Source organism: Alosa alosa, chromosome 19 (assembly GCF_017589495.1).
Source record: "Alosa alosa isolate M-15738 ecotype Scorff River chromosome 19, AALO_Geno_1.1, whole genome shotgun sequence".
Taxonomy (NCBI): domain Eukaryota; kingdom Metazoa; phylum Chordata; class Actinopteri; order Clupeiformes; family Clupeidae; genus Alosa; species Alosa alosa.
In genome coordinates, this window is record NC_063207.1 from 26,453,076 (window position 1) to 26,468,383 (window position 15,308).

Genomic DNA, 15,308 nt, shown 5'->3' on the forward strand with positions numbered 1-15,308 from the left:
TTTAGTATATTTTTAGGTTGGTAACTGATTAATAAAACTTTAGGATAAAAGGTCATTCGACTTTCAGATTTTCAGATCTATTGATGACTCTAATGGATCTCAGTTCAGACTATTTACTGGGTCAAGCTATATGTGAAATGGCAGATGGTTTAATATAATGAGCTAGATGCCCTAATCGTCCAACTGGGCCCATAACGGAACGTTAGAAAGTATCCATTATAGGCTATGTTATGGCCAAATTGTGTCTGAGCTCTTTCGTGTGTGTGTGTGTGTGTGTGTGTGTGTGTTGCCAGACGAGGCTAGACTTACTAGGTTTCCTTTTAACTGTAGAGGTTTGCGTCATATCTTTATTCATCTTGAGTTGACTGCAGTATGGCTGCTTAAATGTCCTTTTGGCAGTGCATTTTCCCCCCTTTTGAAGCCTTCAGCTGTTTAGGTAATCAGCGACTGGTGAGCGGGGAATGAGTTGGTTCAAACATTGCCGCCGGACATTCCTCCCTTCATACTACACTGGTGGGTCTAAGCAGCACAGAAGGCTTCTGGGTAAAGTAGGCTGTGTCTGCGCGTTGATGTCAGAGGAAAGAGAACGCGAGCAACAGGAGCTGCAAGGAATCGCGATGGAGTAGGCTACCGACGGTGGAAGTAGCCCCTCCAACTCTTGAGATGAGGACGGACTTTACGAAAGGTTTTGGGGAAACGCGATAGGGCAGCCGGCGGTGGAGCGTTTTTCATTTGCGTTACAGTGTTATTTTGATGTTAATTCATCGTTATTGTGCTGGCGATGTCGCGGGTGGAGTTTGCACTTTACATGGACGGAGGGAAAACGCCTGGGTTTTGAATACCACGGACTGTGTATGAACGGCAATTTTTTAAAATTTAGGCGCAAGCAGTGCGAAGCGCCGAAAAAAGAGGAGGGGAGGGGGATAAGAAAACGCCCTGTTGCTGAATCCCCTCAAAATCAAAACTTTATCGCGCCATCAAAGATACAGGACCTCTCTTGTTGAGCATGGAAGAGGAAGTTTGATCGCATCGGACTTAAAACAAACAAGGCTTACATCAGTAAAGAGGTTTGTGGAGTGACCCCACACTATTGTGGATTATTTTTGTCTTTTATTGTGGACACGAGTCGGAGGCAATTTCAGAGGGCGGCGAGTCGGAGCCTGTCTAGGCCCACGGCCATTGCCCAAGAAGAAAATATTTTTTTAATGTGAACCTAAGAAGTTAAGGAGAGGGAGCTCGTTAGATATTCACATACTTCACGAACGCTTGCCTTACTATTTAAAATGTCGTTCGGAGCTGAGAGAAGGATGGAAAACCGGTTGCAGAAACTGGAAGCCATGATCAAAGACCCCAGGTCGGCGGTTAATTTGGAAAGTTTACTGGTAAGTTTGCGGTTATGTATATTTCATGAGGCGAGTTGTTTTGTTGCCTGGTATCGCGGATATCGTCTGGAAGCGGTTGCTACATGATTGCTATGTTTGTTTCCCACTCGAATGCAACGTCAATGAAATTGTTACATTTTTTTCCTTGTTGTGTGACAGTAATTGCACATGTTTTGTCTGTGAGGCTATGGGATGATTTTTGCTTCCTTGTTTGACTGCTGTCAACTGTAGTCCATCGATAGTCTTGTTGTAGCCTAATATACTGTTAATATACTGTCTAATATACTATTCTGCTACTTGTCTGGCTTGTATAAGTTAATGTAGTTTACCACTGTCTTTTTCAAATAGTGGGAATTTAAGCCCTCCTTCTCAAAAGTAGGTTTTTTAACTGTAGGCTACACAGGATAACAGGCAAATTGTGATACAATTATTTAATCAGCCGTTTTCCAACTACAGAAGGTCCGCAACAATGGTTTAATTTAATTGTCATTACAGTAAGCTACCTGGGTCTTGTGTTTAGTTGCCTGTAGCCTATTTTCTGTGTAGGTTTTGGTAATGTAGGCCTAAATTAATTAAGGGATGTTTACCAGCGTGTTTCATATACAGTGACATCTAGGCTCATTCCATTTGGTAATGCAAGGAAATTAGTCAGTATGTCAAAGCTATTAATATTTATTGGCATTAGAACATACTAGCCATTTAGTTGTAAAGACACACTCTTCTGGCTTGGTTCGAAATTCTCAGGTTGTGCAAATCACTTGAGTGTAAGCTATTTGAAGGCCATCACTGTATGTATCTAGTGGCATGCATGTTCAAGGAGAGTGGATACTAAACAGTGTGTTGCCCTAATGTGACTAGATTTACAACTGCATGTCTGCTAAACAAACACCGGTGAACATGTCAACAGAACATGCCCCTGAGGACATCCTTTTACCCCTCTTTCTCTGTTGAGTGGATGTGTTTCAACCCTCGAAGTGAGCTGACATTGTTGGAGTGCGTGAAGAGCCCCCTTTTTGCAGTGAGCAAAAGAATGTGTGTTTATTTCCTGAGAATGAGTGGGAGAGGTTTGAGCAGGATAGATGCTGTGGTCAGAAGCGGAGTGGGAAGTCACACGTGGGAGGGAACAGGCCGGGTGCTTGGGCAGCTCTCCCATCCACAGCCATTTATAGCCAGTCCCCTGCTGTTGTCGCCTCAGCCAGAGATAGCGGAGGATGGTGGCTGTGCACCGGAGAGGGGCCAGCAGAGAACGTACAGATCCGTTTGGGTGAAGGAGCTCGCTGGAGTCAAGCAGCTCAGGAAGAGGCTCTCTAGGATACAGACTCTCAAGCACCATCACTCAGACAATCACACAGACTCGCATTCCCCTCTCTCAATCACTCACTCACTCACTCACTCTTACACACTTACAGTGCATATCTACACACACAAACAGACAGTTTTACAATTTCTTACAATCTGACAAGCTCCTCTGATCCTGGATAGAGATATTCTTTTCTTGCCAGTGAAACAGGCTTGAAGCTTGAAGATTTTCCCCATTGATTAATTTCCCAGCAAGTCAGATTGTGATATGAAATCTCTCTCAATGGATGTGGTGATTCATTGGTTTTACCTGTGGTACGCTAGTGGTGTGTCTGCAAATGTCTATATTAGCTTCCAGCATGTATTGTATAGCTGTCATCAAGGGGGAAATTATCAACATTTGCCCATAGGAACTGGTCGATTAATGCCTCTGTCATAAATATTGAATAGCCAAATGAAATTTGTTCAAGACACCAACAGTTCCTCTAACACTACACTTCTGCATTTCACATTGATTGGAGTGGTCATCATCGCTGTAGTCTTTATGCAAGCTAAACAGTTTCCTGTAGCTTTCCATATTAAGTTCAAGTCCATGATGCTGGCTTAAATGACAACTTATATTGTACCTACATTCTTTTTTACCCTCATCCTAATCTATTGTCTGTCTTGCTTACTGTGACCTGTGAGTGACCAACAACTTGTCCTGCCCCTGCCCCTTGGCATGATGTCCAAGTCCAGCCTAAAAAGTGGTAGTGTAACAAGCCTGCTTGTTCGTGTTTTAATAACCACTTCATCTATAAGTAACTTCATTTATTAAACACATTCTGTTTGTGGACAGTGGACCGATTTGAAAAGACCCCATAATGTTAGGCTGACATTACAGCAAGTGCAAACATTTCTTCATTAATGTTCAATTAATACCATGTAATGAGCTATGTAAGTGTTACGAGAAGTGGTAGCCTTTAAATAGTATTAAACCTTTGTGATTTCAGAATGTTGATGGTCTAAATAGATAGAAGACAGGCTGGAACAAGCCACTGCCAAAGTAATTAGTCTGAATTGTCTGTGTGTCAGATTCCAACCATTATCCTTGAAATAACTTCACGTCTTGTTGATGTTTGGCCTCTTGTCACATTGAGCAATCTAAAGGAGGACATTTTTAAATATACAGAAGAGTGCATAACATGGAAGAGTACATATTTTTCAACCACGACATCCTTCAGCAAATGTGAGAAAGCTGGCTCAGTACTGGGTACCTGCATCTAATGAGGTGTCTGGAATTTGATCTGTGATTGCTGCAGTCATAGTGTCATACCATTGATCTATTACATTATCTGCAGCCAAAGCCACAAGTCTCGATTGAGGCCATAAAATGCTGTAAAATGTTACACTGGTGAACCAAGTAGAAGTTTTGCCTTCCCTTTTCTTTTTTCCTGTTGTTTCGCTCACCCACGAAGTAGCAGTAGGCTTGGCCCAAGTCAGTCAGTGGTCCACATTGCTCTGCCAATTGGCTATTATTTCTGTTTTGGAGTGAACCAGTCTGGCATCCGTAAAAGGCCTGTGGTATCCATGATAAAGGGGAGAAGTCATTCTGGAGTCTGGAATGTTGATGGCTCCTTATCACTGCTGCCCTCTCCCTGCGGCCCAGAGCAGCAAACTGAGGTTGTCAGCCTCCTTGGGACGGAGATCCAGAGTCTCTCTCTCTCTCTCTCTCTCTCTCTCTCTCTCTCTCTCTCTCTCTCTCTCTCTCTCTCTCTCTCTCTCTCTCTCTCTCTCTCTCTCTCTCTCTCTCTCCAGTATTAAAATTCCTCTGTCACTCCACATCCCAGTGAAGCCCAGTTGTAAACCAAAAAACCTGGAGCGGAGGTTCTAGGCATGCAGGACAACTGCAGGCTCCATCAAGCGTGGAGCCGAATCTGCCCTGTGTTTAACTCTGTGGGGTTTCTTTTTATCATCATTTGTTCTAATTGAATTCCATTCTTTTGAACCGCACAGCATATATTTCAGTGCATTCACTTGCTGTGACCTCCATAGTAGTCTATACAATCATTTTGGCTTTGATCCCACTCTCCCAACAGCCTCTGGTCATGTCATTGCAAAGATATGATGGTTTTGTCACAGGCCTTTTTTAGGCCCAAGGTTTTCTCTCTTTTTTCTCTTTGCATTGCTCTTTTCATGACCTTATCACTATGATGCATTGTGGTCTCATAGAGTTGAGTTTGGATTATGCACTGGAGCGCTTTGCTCGTCCAGTTCAGTGTGCTTCTTCACAGAGGGATTTCAGCGTTGCGTTGCCCACACAATTCAGAGCAGCTTGTTACATCGCCCTCAGACCACAGTGGTGTGTTTAGAGTCCAGTGAAAATAAATCACCCTTTCTTTTCGCAGCCGACACACATGCAGAGAGGGTTTGCAGTGTTTTGTCAGGTTTGCATTGGTGCACTGGGAGACAGATTTTTGTGTGTTAAGAGAAGAGTAGTTGTGTTTTCCCCCTTGGAGGGGGTGCTTTCTGATCTGATAACGATTGAGGGCACACCCTTTGGACTTAGGAATGCACCAGGCTGTATTTCTCTCTGTCCAGTCCAGTCCACTCCGAGATGCAATGTCTTGTCTTGTGTCATTTGTGGTCTTGCATGCATTTTGGAATTGCAATTGTTTTGATGCTATTGTGCCATCAGCATTGACCCAGGATGTTTAGATCAGTCATGGGAATACAGATGCTACGTGTCTCACGCGGATGAAAACATCATATCAACAACTGGTGCTGTCTTCATATGCATTTGACAGTCCTGTTTGCATGTTCTCCATTGTTTCTTGTATAAGATTTGGTCTCAAGGTCATATATTTGCAATTCGTAGTCTAACTAGAGATGCACTACTTCACAGAAATAGATGATCACAAGAAACGGTGCTTAAGAATTTGTCAGTGACATAATCATGTTGAACAAGCAATGCAAGAACATTTAAAGAGAAATACAGATATTCATATCTGTTTTGCCTTCATGTTAAGGATGTGTCAGATGGTGGTCACATTTAGAGTTCTTAGGTAATTGATTGCCTGGGGTTTCCACACCCACAACAGTATTCCCACGCTATGTTGCATTCTATTCTTAGTAGACTATTTTTTTATAATGGAACAATTTGCTGCAGCTGCGGTGGGTAAATTAGTTGTGCTTTAAGGGAATATTTTCTCTTAAATTTTGCCTTAAATATTGTTGTGCAGTAGCCGTTGTCATGCCCTGTTATCAGCATGATTTGCAGAACTCCCAGAGTGATGCTAGCACTGCCGTATATGGTATAGCACTTATGCTCATCTAAACTTTCATTTCCTCGTTTTTGTGTTCTTCACATGCACATTCACATTCTTTATGCTCTCAAGCATTAAGAACACCAGACCATTCCAATGTGATGATGTATTCCATAAGTACCATTATACACATGTGGTCTTTGGAACAAACTTGGCTATACTGTTCTAACTTAATCTATTTTTGTGAAACAGTCTGAGTGGTCTATAGAATGAATGTAGCCCATTGGTCGTATTGTGCCTGAGAGACCTATGCTGCAGATAGTTGCAGTAGAATGTTATTTCTTTTTAGATATTATTTCTATGTATTTCTTGGTAAAAGCCACCAAGTTGTCATGTTGGGCAATTTGAAGCAAGGCACCCATGCTCTTTGTAATTGAATTGGGTCTCAGTCTGTTATATACAGTAATGATCTGGGCTATAGCAGGCTGGCAGGCAGTGGCTGACTTCACTTCCTTCGAGGCTTGTTTGTTGTTGATGACAGGATGGGCTACACAGGAAATTGAAATCACATCCTGGATTTGATCACAGGGACAGCTGAGATGGGACTGGTCGCCTTGAGGATGTGGTATCAATTTGTGTCTTGCTCCCCAAAATACCCTCCTAGAAGAGCATGTCCTCTCCCCAGACTTTCAGAGTGGGAAGCCTATCTAATTTGAGGTCATGTTTTGAGTTTGTTGTTCCTGCGCTGTGACCATGTGCTTGTGTTTGTTTTCTGCTTCTTTGTCCGTCTGTGTGCCAGTTGAAGTGGGGCCGCACCCATGCTTTGCAAAATGCATCGTCATATTTGAATGGCCCTAAAGTCATTCACTGAGCCAGGAACAGGTGATTAAACCTGTGCATCTCTGAATCCAGGGTGGAAAGGTCAATCTAGCCCTGTTTGCAGTGGTCAGTGTTTCTTATTTTATTCATTGTCAGGTGGTAATAGCGACATTTTTCTTAGTGGCATGCTAAGAAATGGAAGCAGTTGCTTCGTTCCACAAGATGAACAACTCTAATTCCTCTAAAGGCCCTGTGTGGGGTTGGTGGATCAGTCTGACCTACAGGGAACAAGCATTAAGAAATTAAGACATGTTGGGACTTGGGCCAATTAAGAGAAAAAATGACCCAACCCACTTTGATCTCCACCACAACCAGTTTCTCATGCTTCCCCTCAATAAGTCTTCATTTGTTTCAGTTATTAAAAAAAACTATTTTTAGCCACACTGTAATGAGGATAGGGTCTGTTGAATAGGTTTGTATGTTACCTTGACATCTACTGCTGCGGACCCTTGTGAGCAGAGAATTCAGAAATTGTTGGACTGTTGTACTTCATTTGTGAAGCCACACAGGATTGACTTGAGGTTACCGTAATTTCCCAACTATTAGCCGCGGCTTATACACAGGAAATTACTGTACTATGAGGTACTTAAAGACCACCCAGCCATCCCTCGGGTGTGGAGGCAGGTCTCTGAGGCCAACAGATATCTGCGAGGTTTGCTGACGAACAGCAAGTGGAGAGCAGGGGCTCTGTATAGTAACGCCTGTCCCAGAAACAGGAGCATCCCAAAGGGAGGCTGATTCAATTGGCAATTGCAGTTCCGCAGATCACTTGTTCCACTGTGATCAAGGTGGAGGTGGGACCTGCTTTCGCACTCTGCTGACAAACGGCCTGCTCCATCAACAACAGGCTCATGAGCAACGGGCAGCTGGTGAGGGTATTAGCACATGTCTGCCAGACAACGCCTTGAGGGCAGCACATGACATAACTTGCCCAAGTAACAGACAGAGGATGAACAATGGACAGTGATTTAAGAAATATTTTGATGCAAGTAGTGAGATTTTGAAGGTGCAATATCTAGTCCAAAAGAGAAACGACTTTACTGGGCATCCTTGATATCATAAAATAGTAAGGAAGAGTGAAAAGATCATATTTCACAGCATCACTATGCTTCTTGTTCACCCTGATTCTATACTTGGTATCCTTTAGCCATTAGTTTGTCACGACATGAGCAGGAAAATGTATAAAAGTATATAGACCGAAACGTGGAGTAACACAGAATGTGTATTGGGTAGATTGGGTAGCATTTCACACAGTTGCTTTAAATCTTCAAGTACTTTTGTATATGTCCACTAAAATGACATATTGAATCTTTAAGCTGTTCATTATGAGATCATTATTATTATCTAATATCATTTCTACACTCCAGCTTTTTGGAGTCGTTAGAACTCTATGCACAGATGAGTGAGGACGTTTTTTTCCTAAAAAGTGCAGAGGAGGAGGAGCCTTTTGCATCACTCAGTAACTTCCTGGCAGTGCGAGCACAGAGTAAGCAGCTCTTGCTAAAAAAGGCACATATTTTCCCCAGTTTGTTTCCAGTTACTTTTCCAGTTCATTGTGATCTAATGAAGACTCATATTGGCACGCTCTGCAGTGGAAAACTGCATTAGCAGAGGAGGAGCCTACTGTGATTGCATTCTCCAGTGGGTACCCTTGCAAATGACCAGGAAATGCTATTAAATTCAATGATAACCAAATATTATGATATATAGCCAGTTTCTTCTTAGAGCAACGTTGAACTCAGAAAAGCCTGCAAGCTTCTCCTTGCACCACTCGGCTTCTACGCTGTTGTCATCAACCTATTCCCTCCTCTTTTCTTGGCTCTTTTTCTCTCCTTTCTCTCTCTCTCTCTCTCTCTGATCAGCTGGTTCATGGAGCAGAGAGGGACTGGGCTTGTTCAGTGCTTGCACATGGAGAGCAGCTGAATTTATGTCAGATTTGTCTCAGAATGTGGCCGGTGCCAGCAGAACTGGGTGCGATGTGCTGCTGGAGAGAAACACTGCCATATAAGGTGGTGTGATAGTGGCTGCAGCCATTTTTGCAAAACAACCATCAGCCTGCTGGCCTCCTTGTGAGACGCCCTCTCCACAGACTCCCCTCACCCCCTTCTCTCCCTCTCTCTCTACCTCAATCCCTTCATTTCTCTTTCTGTCTTTCTTCCCCCTCCTTCTATCTCTTGCAGTTCTCTGTCTCTTTTTCTCTACTTTCTCTACTTCACTTCCTCCATTTCTCTCTCTCACTCCCCTCCTTCTCCCTCTCACTCTACTGTCTTTCTCTTTCTCTCTCTTTCTTTCTCTCTTTCTCTCTCTTCCACTAAGAGACTAAAGCTCTAGGGTTAAAGTCCTCTGGTAGTACTTGGTCTGTGCTGTCCCATCTCTGCAGAGCGTCTTGCACTGTTGATCTCAAACTGATGTCCCCACAATGTTGTCAGGTTGTCACAAGACCTCAGGCCATGTTTTCATCTTGTTAGACTCTAGTCCTCAGGGAAGAGGTTTCTGTTTCGTATTATCTCAGAGCACCCTGAGAGTAAGAGTGTGCGAGGGAAAGGGAGGGAGGAAGGGAGGGTGAGCGGAAGAGAGAGGATGGATGGGTGAAATAGGGGGAGGAAGAAGAGTGCAGGAGAGCCCCAGCTGCTCAGTGAATGCACCCTATCTGATGACCAGTCACCTCTCGTACAGCTGGAGGGCTGGAGAAGTGATTGCATTCCTCATGAATCTCACATCTCTTTGATGGCTCTAAATTTAGGAGCGTAGGCTCCGTAGGCTTAACCCCCACACCCCCTTCACCCCCATCTCTTGGCCTGGTGGAATTGGGCTCCTCTTGAAATGCGATCAAAAGGACTCAAGTTGGAGTTGGAACTTTGTGTGATCACACTCAGTAGGGAGGATGGCCTCACTGTTATGTATCTCTGGATTTATTTCATGCCTGACAGGCTTGCCACATGCGTCTTCTGCATCACAGTGAATGACAGATAGCATGTTGGCTCAACTAAATGCTAACCAGGTATGTGATCTTTTTTATTCCAGTAATAGAGCCGCATTTGGAGGATATATTTATCCCCTCTCCCTCTGCTGTTTGTTCGGTCTCTTTGGTAACGTTTCTTAGAATGAAGGGTAAGCAAGATAAGACAAAAATAGACCCACACAGGCCCCAAATATGCTCAAAGAACGTCCCCTAATGAATTGAGCATGGCCAGACCATAGCCGTTGATACAGGGTGAGGTACTCTCAGACTATCAGCCTGAGCTGCAGATAGGCCACACGCTAGCCACAGTGCCAAGGACAACCTTCTGCAACAGCTTGTGTTTGTTCTGTGACTAAGGGCTTCCTCTATTGACATCGATCAGTTAGCTATGTTGTTTTTTAATTCATTTCCAGTGTGGCAGCTCCATTGCATGTAAATGTGCTGTATCTGTGTCTACTGTACGTGTGTACATAGTGCGCGCGCATGTGCCAGTGTGCACAGGCGCTCTGAGTCAGACTGTATTTATAAGTCTGAGGGTCTTCGTGAGCGGAAGTGCTTTCCGAGGTGAAGAGAGACAGTTCATTGTTCCTCCCACTCGTTTTTCTGCTGCTCTCTTTCAGCTCTTCATCCATCCATCCATCCATCCATCCATCCACTCCTACCATCAAGTCCTCCCCCACCACCTCTACTGTATTTACCCTACTCTCTCTCTTTCCATCTCTCTCTCATCTCTATCTCTCTCTCTCCCTCTCTCTATGCACCTACACAATGCCAGTTGTTTCTCTCCTGAACTTGAGGGTGAAATTCACCGCAAGAGGAAAAATGCCAGTCGTCAGTGCCAGTTTCTCTCGGCTAAGTGTTTTTATGAAAGGTCTGTTTCACTGGAGGACCCTCCTGTGGTGGCGGCTGTGTCTTAACCATTAGCGAGCCGAGGCCCTCTGGTGTTCCGAGGGTGAGAGGAGGAGGGGGTGGTGGTGGTGGTGGTGGCGCACAACACAGCATGGATGAGTCAGCAGCTGCCCTCTTTAAAACTGTCAGGCCACAATGAATTTGCTTGGGGTTGTTTGATTTCTCTTTCTTCCCTCAAAGCCTCTGGTTTAGGAATGCCAGTCATTCAAAAAGTTCAAATGTGCCTGGTTGTTAAGTCACCCAAGAGCTGCTGCCAATGTGGTTTGGGATTGTTTGTGTGGAACTGTGGTGGCTGCTTCTGAGAGTTTTGTGGGGTTTTTTTGTCCAACATTTACTGTACATGCAGTGACTCAGAGAGTCCTATCGAAAAGCTAGACATTCCTATGCATATGTATGGTTGAACTGTTATGCACTAGAATATATATTCTCTCTCTCTCTCTTGTAGCTGTGCATGTTTCCCACGTAGTCGTTATATTGGTTTGGGGGCTCGTCTGAGCCCTTACAACATGACATAAAACATGTTCTAAACGTGACAAGCCCAATGCCCCTGGAGCGAGCCTAACATTCGCCGCTCACTGGCTAGATCTTTATCAACGCTCCCAAAGTCGTAAACAGTGGAGCAACATTATATTAACGGAGCCACACTTGATGACATTTGAGTATATACAGCTTAGACTGGTGTCTGCATTACTGGACACAGGTCATAGTAAACCACTGTCCCAGTATTTTCCCATGTCGTTATCCCTGTAAGGCCTCAAGATGCGGCAGATTCACTTCATCACTTAAAGGGACACCAGGCAAGCCTGATGCTTTTTCTCTACGAAACTCCCCCTCGCTCGGTCTGAAGCTCTTTTCCTTTTCTTTGCGTCTTCAGTCAAGGGGCTGCTTCTTAGCCCGGCTCTGCCATTATACACGTTTGCAACAATCTCTAGCGTTTTCGTTAGCCTGCCTCTGTGCTGTAAACTGATCCTGCTTCGGTCGGCGGGTAGGATACACCGAACTTGCAAGTGGGATATTCTTCCTACAGGCAGTAGGGGCGGGCGAGAGAGCCTTCATTCGCCCCGTAATGAGTCATTTAACCATATACCGACGAAAACGTTGCCTGGTGTCCCTTTAAATTGATTTGTCACTATGATGCAAGCGCAGTGTTTTCCGGTCTTGTGTACAAAATGTCCTACACATCAGATCTCCCCTTTGCCCTGCATTCACTGTTTGTGGAACCAGATTTCAACTGTAGTACGTAGTCACATGAGTTGGCTCTGAAAGTTAGAAGTATTATGACCGCAAATGATCTCGGTAGCCTGAAGGCTAAATAAGGAGGCAGCCCTCCATTATGCTCAGTGAGATCATGGCATGCAAGTGAAGCTTCTTCTGTTTTGCTGCTGATCTGCTTTGGGTTTTGCGATCATTCTCATTCATTTGCAGTGAGTTGCATAGGTATGTTGCATTATGTCTTCTTGGGCCACAAAGCATTGCATGAGACTGACGTTGTTGATGAGCATTACCGATGTATCAGTGAGGTGGTGGTACCTATGCCCTCTTTCTTCTCCACTGTCTTCCCCTCACGGTTGTGCAAAGAGCAGGGCTGTGGCTAAGCCCCCCAGGGCCTCTGCTCCTCTCCCTGAAAGTGAGAGCTCCTGCTGCTGCTGCTGCTGCTGCTGCTGCTGGTAGTAGTGGTGGTGTTAGTGGAGGAGCACGGCTCCATCTCCCTCACTCCATGTTTGGTCCTGCGCTGCTGAAGAAGTAGCCAGAGACCGTAGAGGAAGATGGGAAGGACGGGTGTGGACAGCCTCAGGACTGAACAGGGTGGGCCCCCTTAATTACACACACACACACAGGCAGACACACACACTCACACTAAGTGATGGACAAGGAGTTTAAACATTGCTCTGACCCTCACAGATTCACAGATACTTAAATACCTCCCTCCCCACTCTGTGTCTGCACAACTATTTTTGAAAGTTTGGAAATCAATTGTGGTTGCAGACATGATTGAAATTGTAGAGTGAAATTGTACAATTCTACAGTGACCTGCAGAGCATCCAGAAAATAATTGTATCACCTAATTTGACCCCCTTTTCTGATTTGACATTGTTTCTCACTAGCTGCTTTCAGACACGTCCTCCGCAGTATGCCAATCTTTGTCAAACGGAGGTCCGACCCTTCGGGTGACTGTCTAACACGCTGACATTATGCGGTCATATGTGTTAACGACACCGACGCACATGAACGGAATCTCCGTGTGGTTGAACAGGTTGAACGTGGTTGAACAGAATCTCCACATGTTCCTCGCTTCGTTTAGACACAAGCTAATTTACACAATGTCCGTCGGAAATACTAGGTGGGGAGTAGTGTAAGAGCCGGCTAAGTTCGAAATTCCAAATAGCCTTTTATGTTGTTCAGATATACCGCTTGACATCCGCAGAACATGCCAACTTACACCTAGGTCTGAAAGCAGCTAGTATCTCTCTGCTGTTGCAACACAAGAAATGACAACTTGACATATTGCTATATTGCACAAGTCCCTTCCTGTCCTGTCCATTCTAGACCTTGCTTCTCTGATATTTTTTCATCAGCTGACATTTGAGTTGAGGAATAGCAAGACCACATGTATTCAACCTGTTTGTGTGTATGTATGTCCCAGGAATGTGTGTTTCTTTCTGTATGAGTACATTTGTGTGTGTGTGTGTGTGTGTGTGTGTGTGTGTGTGTGTGTGTGCTTGTGTGTGTGTGTGCTTGTGTGCAGTGGTGTGGGTACTGGCCACACAGGAAGTGAATGTCTGCAGCCTGCTGGTGTTGCCCTCAAACATGTATGGAATGGATTGGCAACACAAATCATTTCCTCCCTTTTTTTTTGCTTTTCGAAGGGGAGGGGGTTGAATGAATGAAACTGGAAAGCACTTCAACCTGGGACTCCGTCGGTCTTTCCAGCTGCAAATCTGAAAACACAACACAGACACACTTTCTCTAACCAATTAAATCTCTCTGTGTGTGTTTTCATACTGTGAAAAGTTCCAGCACATCCAGTTCACATCAACTACAACAATTGATTTTTGTTGCCGTTGTGATTTACTTGAAATGAAAGTTCCGTGTTTAAGTTCCATTCTCCCCTCTCAGTGGAGTGCTCTTTAGCAGTGGGGGATGTAAAGGTTGAGTGAAGCGAATGACGCCAGTCCGAGAGGGATGCTGGCTCCCCATACGGCCACATTATCTGTTGAGTCCCAGGCGGGCCGTGTCATTTCCTGTACGGGCAAGCGGGCGGTGGAGATGAGCGGCGTGTTTGTGTTTTTTTTTCCCTTAAATAGTAGTTTTGTGCGAAGGGGCCCATCCTATATTCAGACTCTGTTTACATGGTGAGCTGGAATGGGGGGAGTCATTAGTCACTATAGATGGAGAAAGAGGGAGAGAGGGAATGAAGAGGGGACGATGACTCAACCGGACTTGAAAATCACTTTTCTTATTTTGTCTGCTATTTGTCTTCTTTTCTTCTCTCGTTTTGTTCTCGTTGTGCTATTTCTAATTGTGTTGTGCCATACTGCATTGTCATGGCAGTTTCCTGCTGTAATGGCTCTTGTGGTGGTCATGGGCCCTGTGGCAAGCACAAAGTGTCGTCAGTGCGTGTGCTAGTGGCACAGCTGGCAGAGAACAATGTTGGCACCATCGAGGTTCACGCTTAGGTCATTTTGCCGTATGTTTAGCAGAAATGTGCTTACTGTGCTTAAGTCTAAAACATCCATGGAGTGAATGAAAGTGTGAAGGTGTAAAAAAAAGGCCGGGTTTTTTTTCCAGTCCTTTTTTTCCCTCCTGGGGAAAAGGTTTCCAAGGAGACCATTTCTGGTATGTACACCACAACAGAGCTCAGATGTGCCCAGGCCTCTTAATAGCCTCAACCACTTAGCGACCATCCAAAATAGAAAAGAAATTCCCGCCGCTGCACTTGGTGGTGATCACTGATGAAGTGCACAAGCAGATAATTAGGTGGTGATTTATGAATCTCGGGCCAGTTAATGGCACTTGTGCAAAACCACAGAGTACCTTGCTGCTTGCCCAGTCTGTGTTGTATTTCCCTTTGCAAGTGTTTGTGACGTGCTTTGTAGCTAGTGCCAGTGAGTATCAGGTGAGAGGATATGCTGCTCCGATCTAGAGCAGTTTCATCTCGCTGCGGTCGAATGCACTCTGCAGTTGGCTACACCTGGAGTCAATCATGGTTAAAGTAGATGCCTGCAGAGGCATCAATCACAAGCAGGCAAGCAGACCTGCCCGCCACTTACAGAGTGACCCAGTGTGCTTCAGCCACAGAGATATTCGCCTCATGAAATTGCTGTCAGGTGAAACTACTGTACATTCACACACATGGTTGGGGTGGGATACAGGCTCTGGGCTCTGCAGAGCAACTTGAGACAATGTCAATTGTTTTGGTTCAGTATGGTAATTCAGTTGAATTGAATGACCATGGAGAAAGGACTTGAGCAGCCTGGTTGTGCAATCATGTATTTCTATTTCTTTGTCTGTACAGTATGTGTCAGGGGGATTTGAACCTCATGACTCAGGTGACGCATGTGCCTCATAATAGCCAGTTGAACAGTGGGACCAAGTCAAAACAAAAGGTGGACTGAAAGCCACACGACTGTT

The 15,308-nt window shown here is 44.7% G+C and overlaps 1 protein-coding gene across 1 annotated transcript in view; it reads left to right on the top strand.

Moving 5' to 3' along the window:
- The first annotated feature begins 535 nt into the window (after window positions 1–535).
- The window catches only part of rock2a (rho-associated, coiled-coil containing protein kinase 2a), a 35,502-nt gene continuing 20,729 nt past the window's right edge, over window positions 536–15,308 (top strand). Inside the window, exon 1 of the mRNA XM_048270924.1 lies at window positions 536–1,382. Within this exon, the coding sequence (XP_048126881.1) occupies window positions 1,284–1,382 (99 nt within the window). The 5' untranslated portion in view covers window positions 536–1,283. The remainder of the gene's footprint in view (window positions 1,383–15,308) is intronic.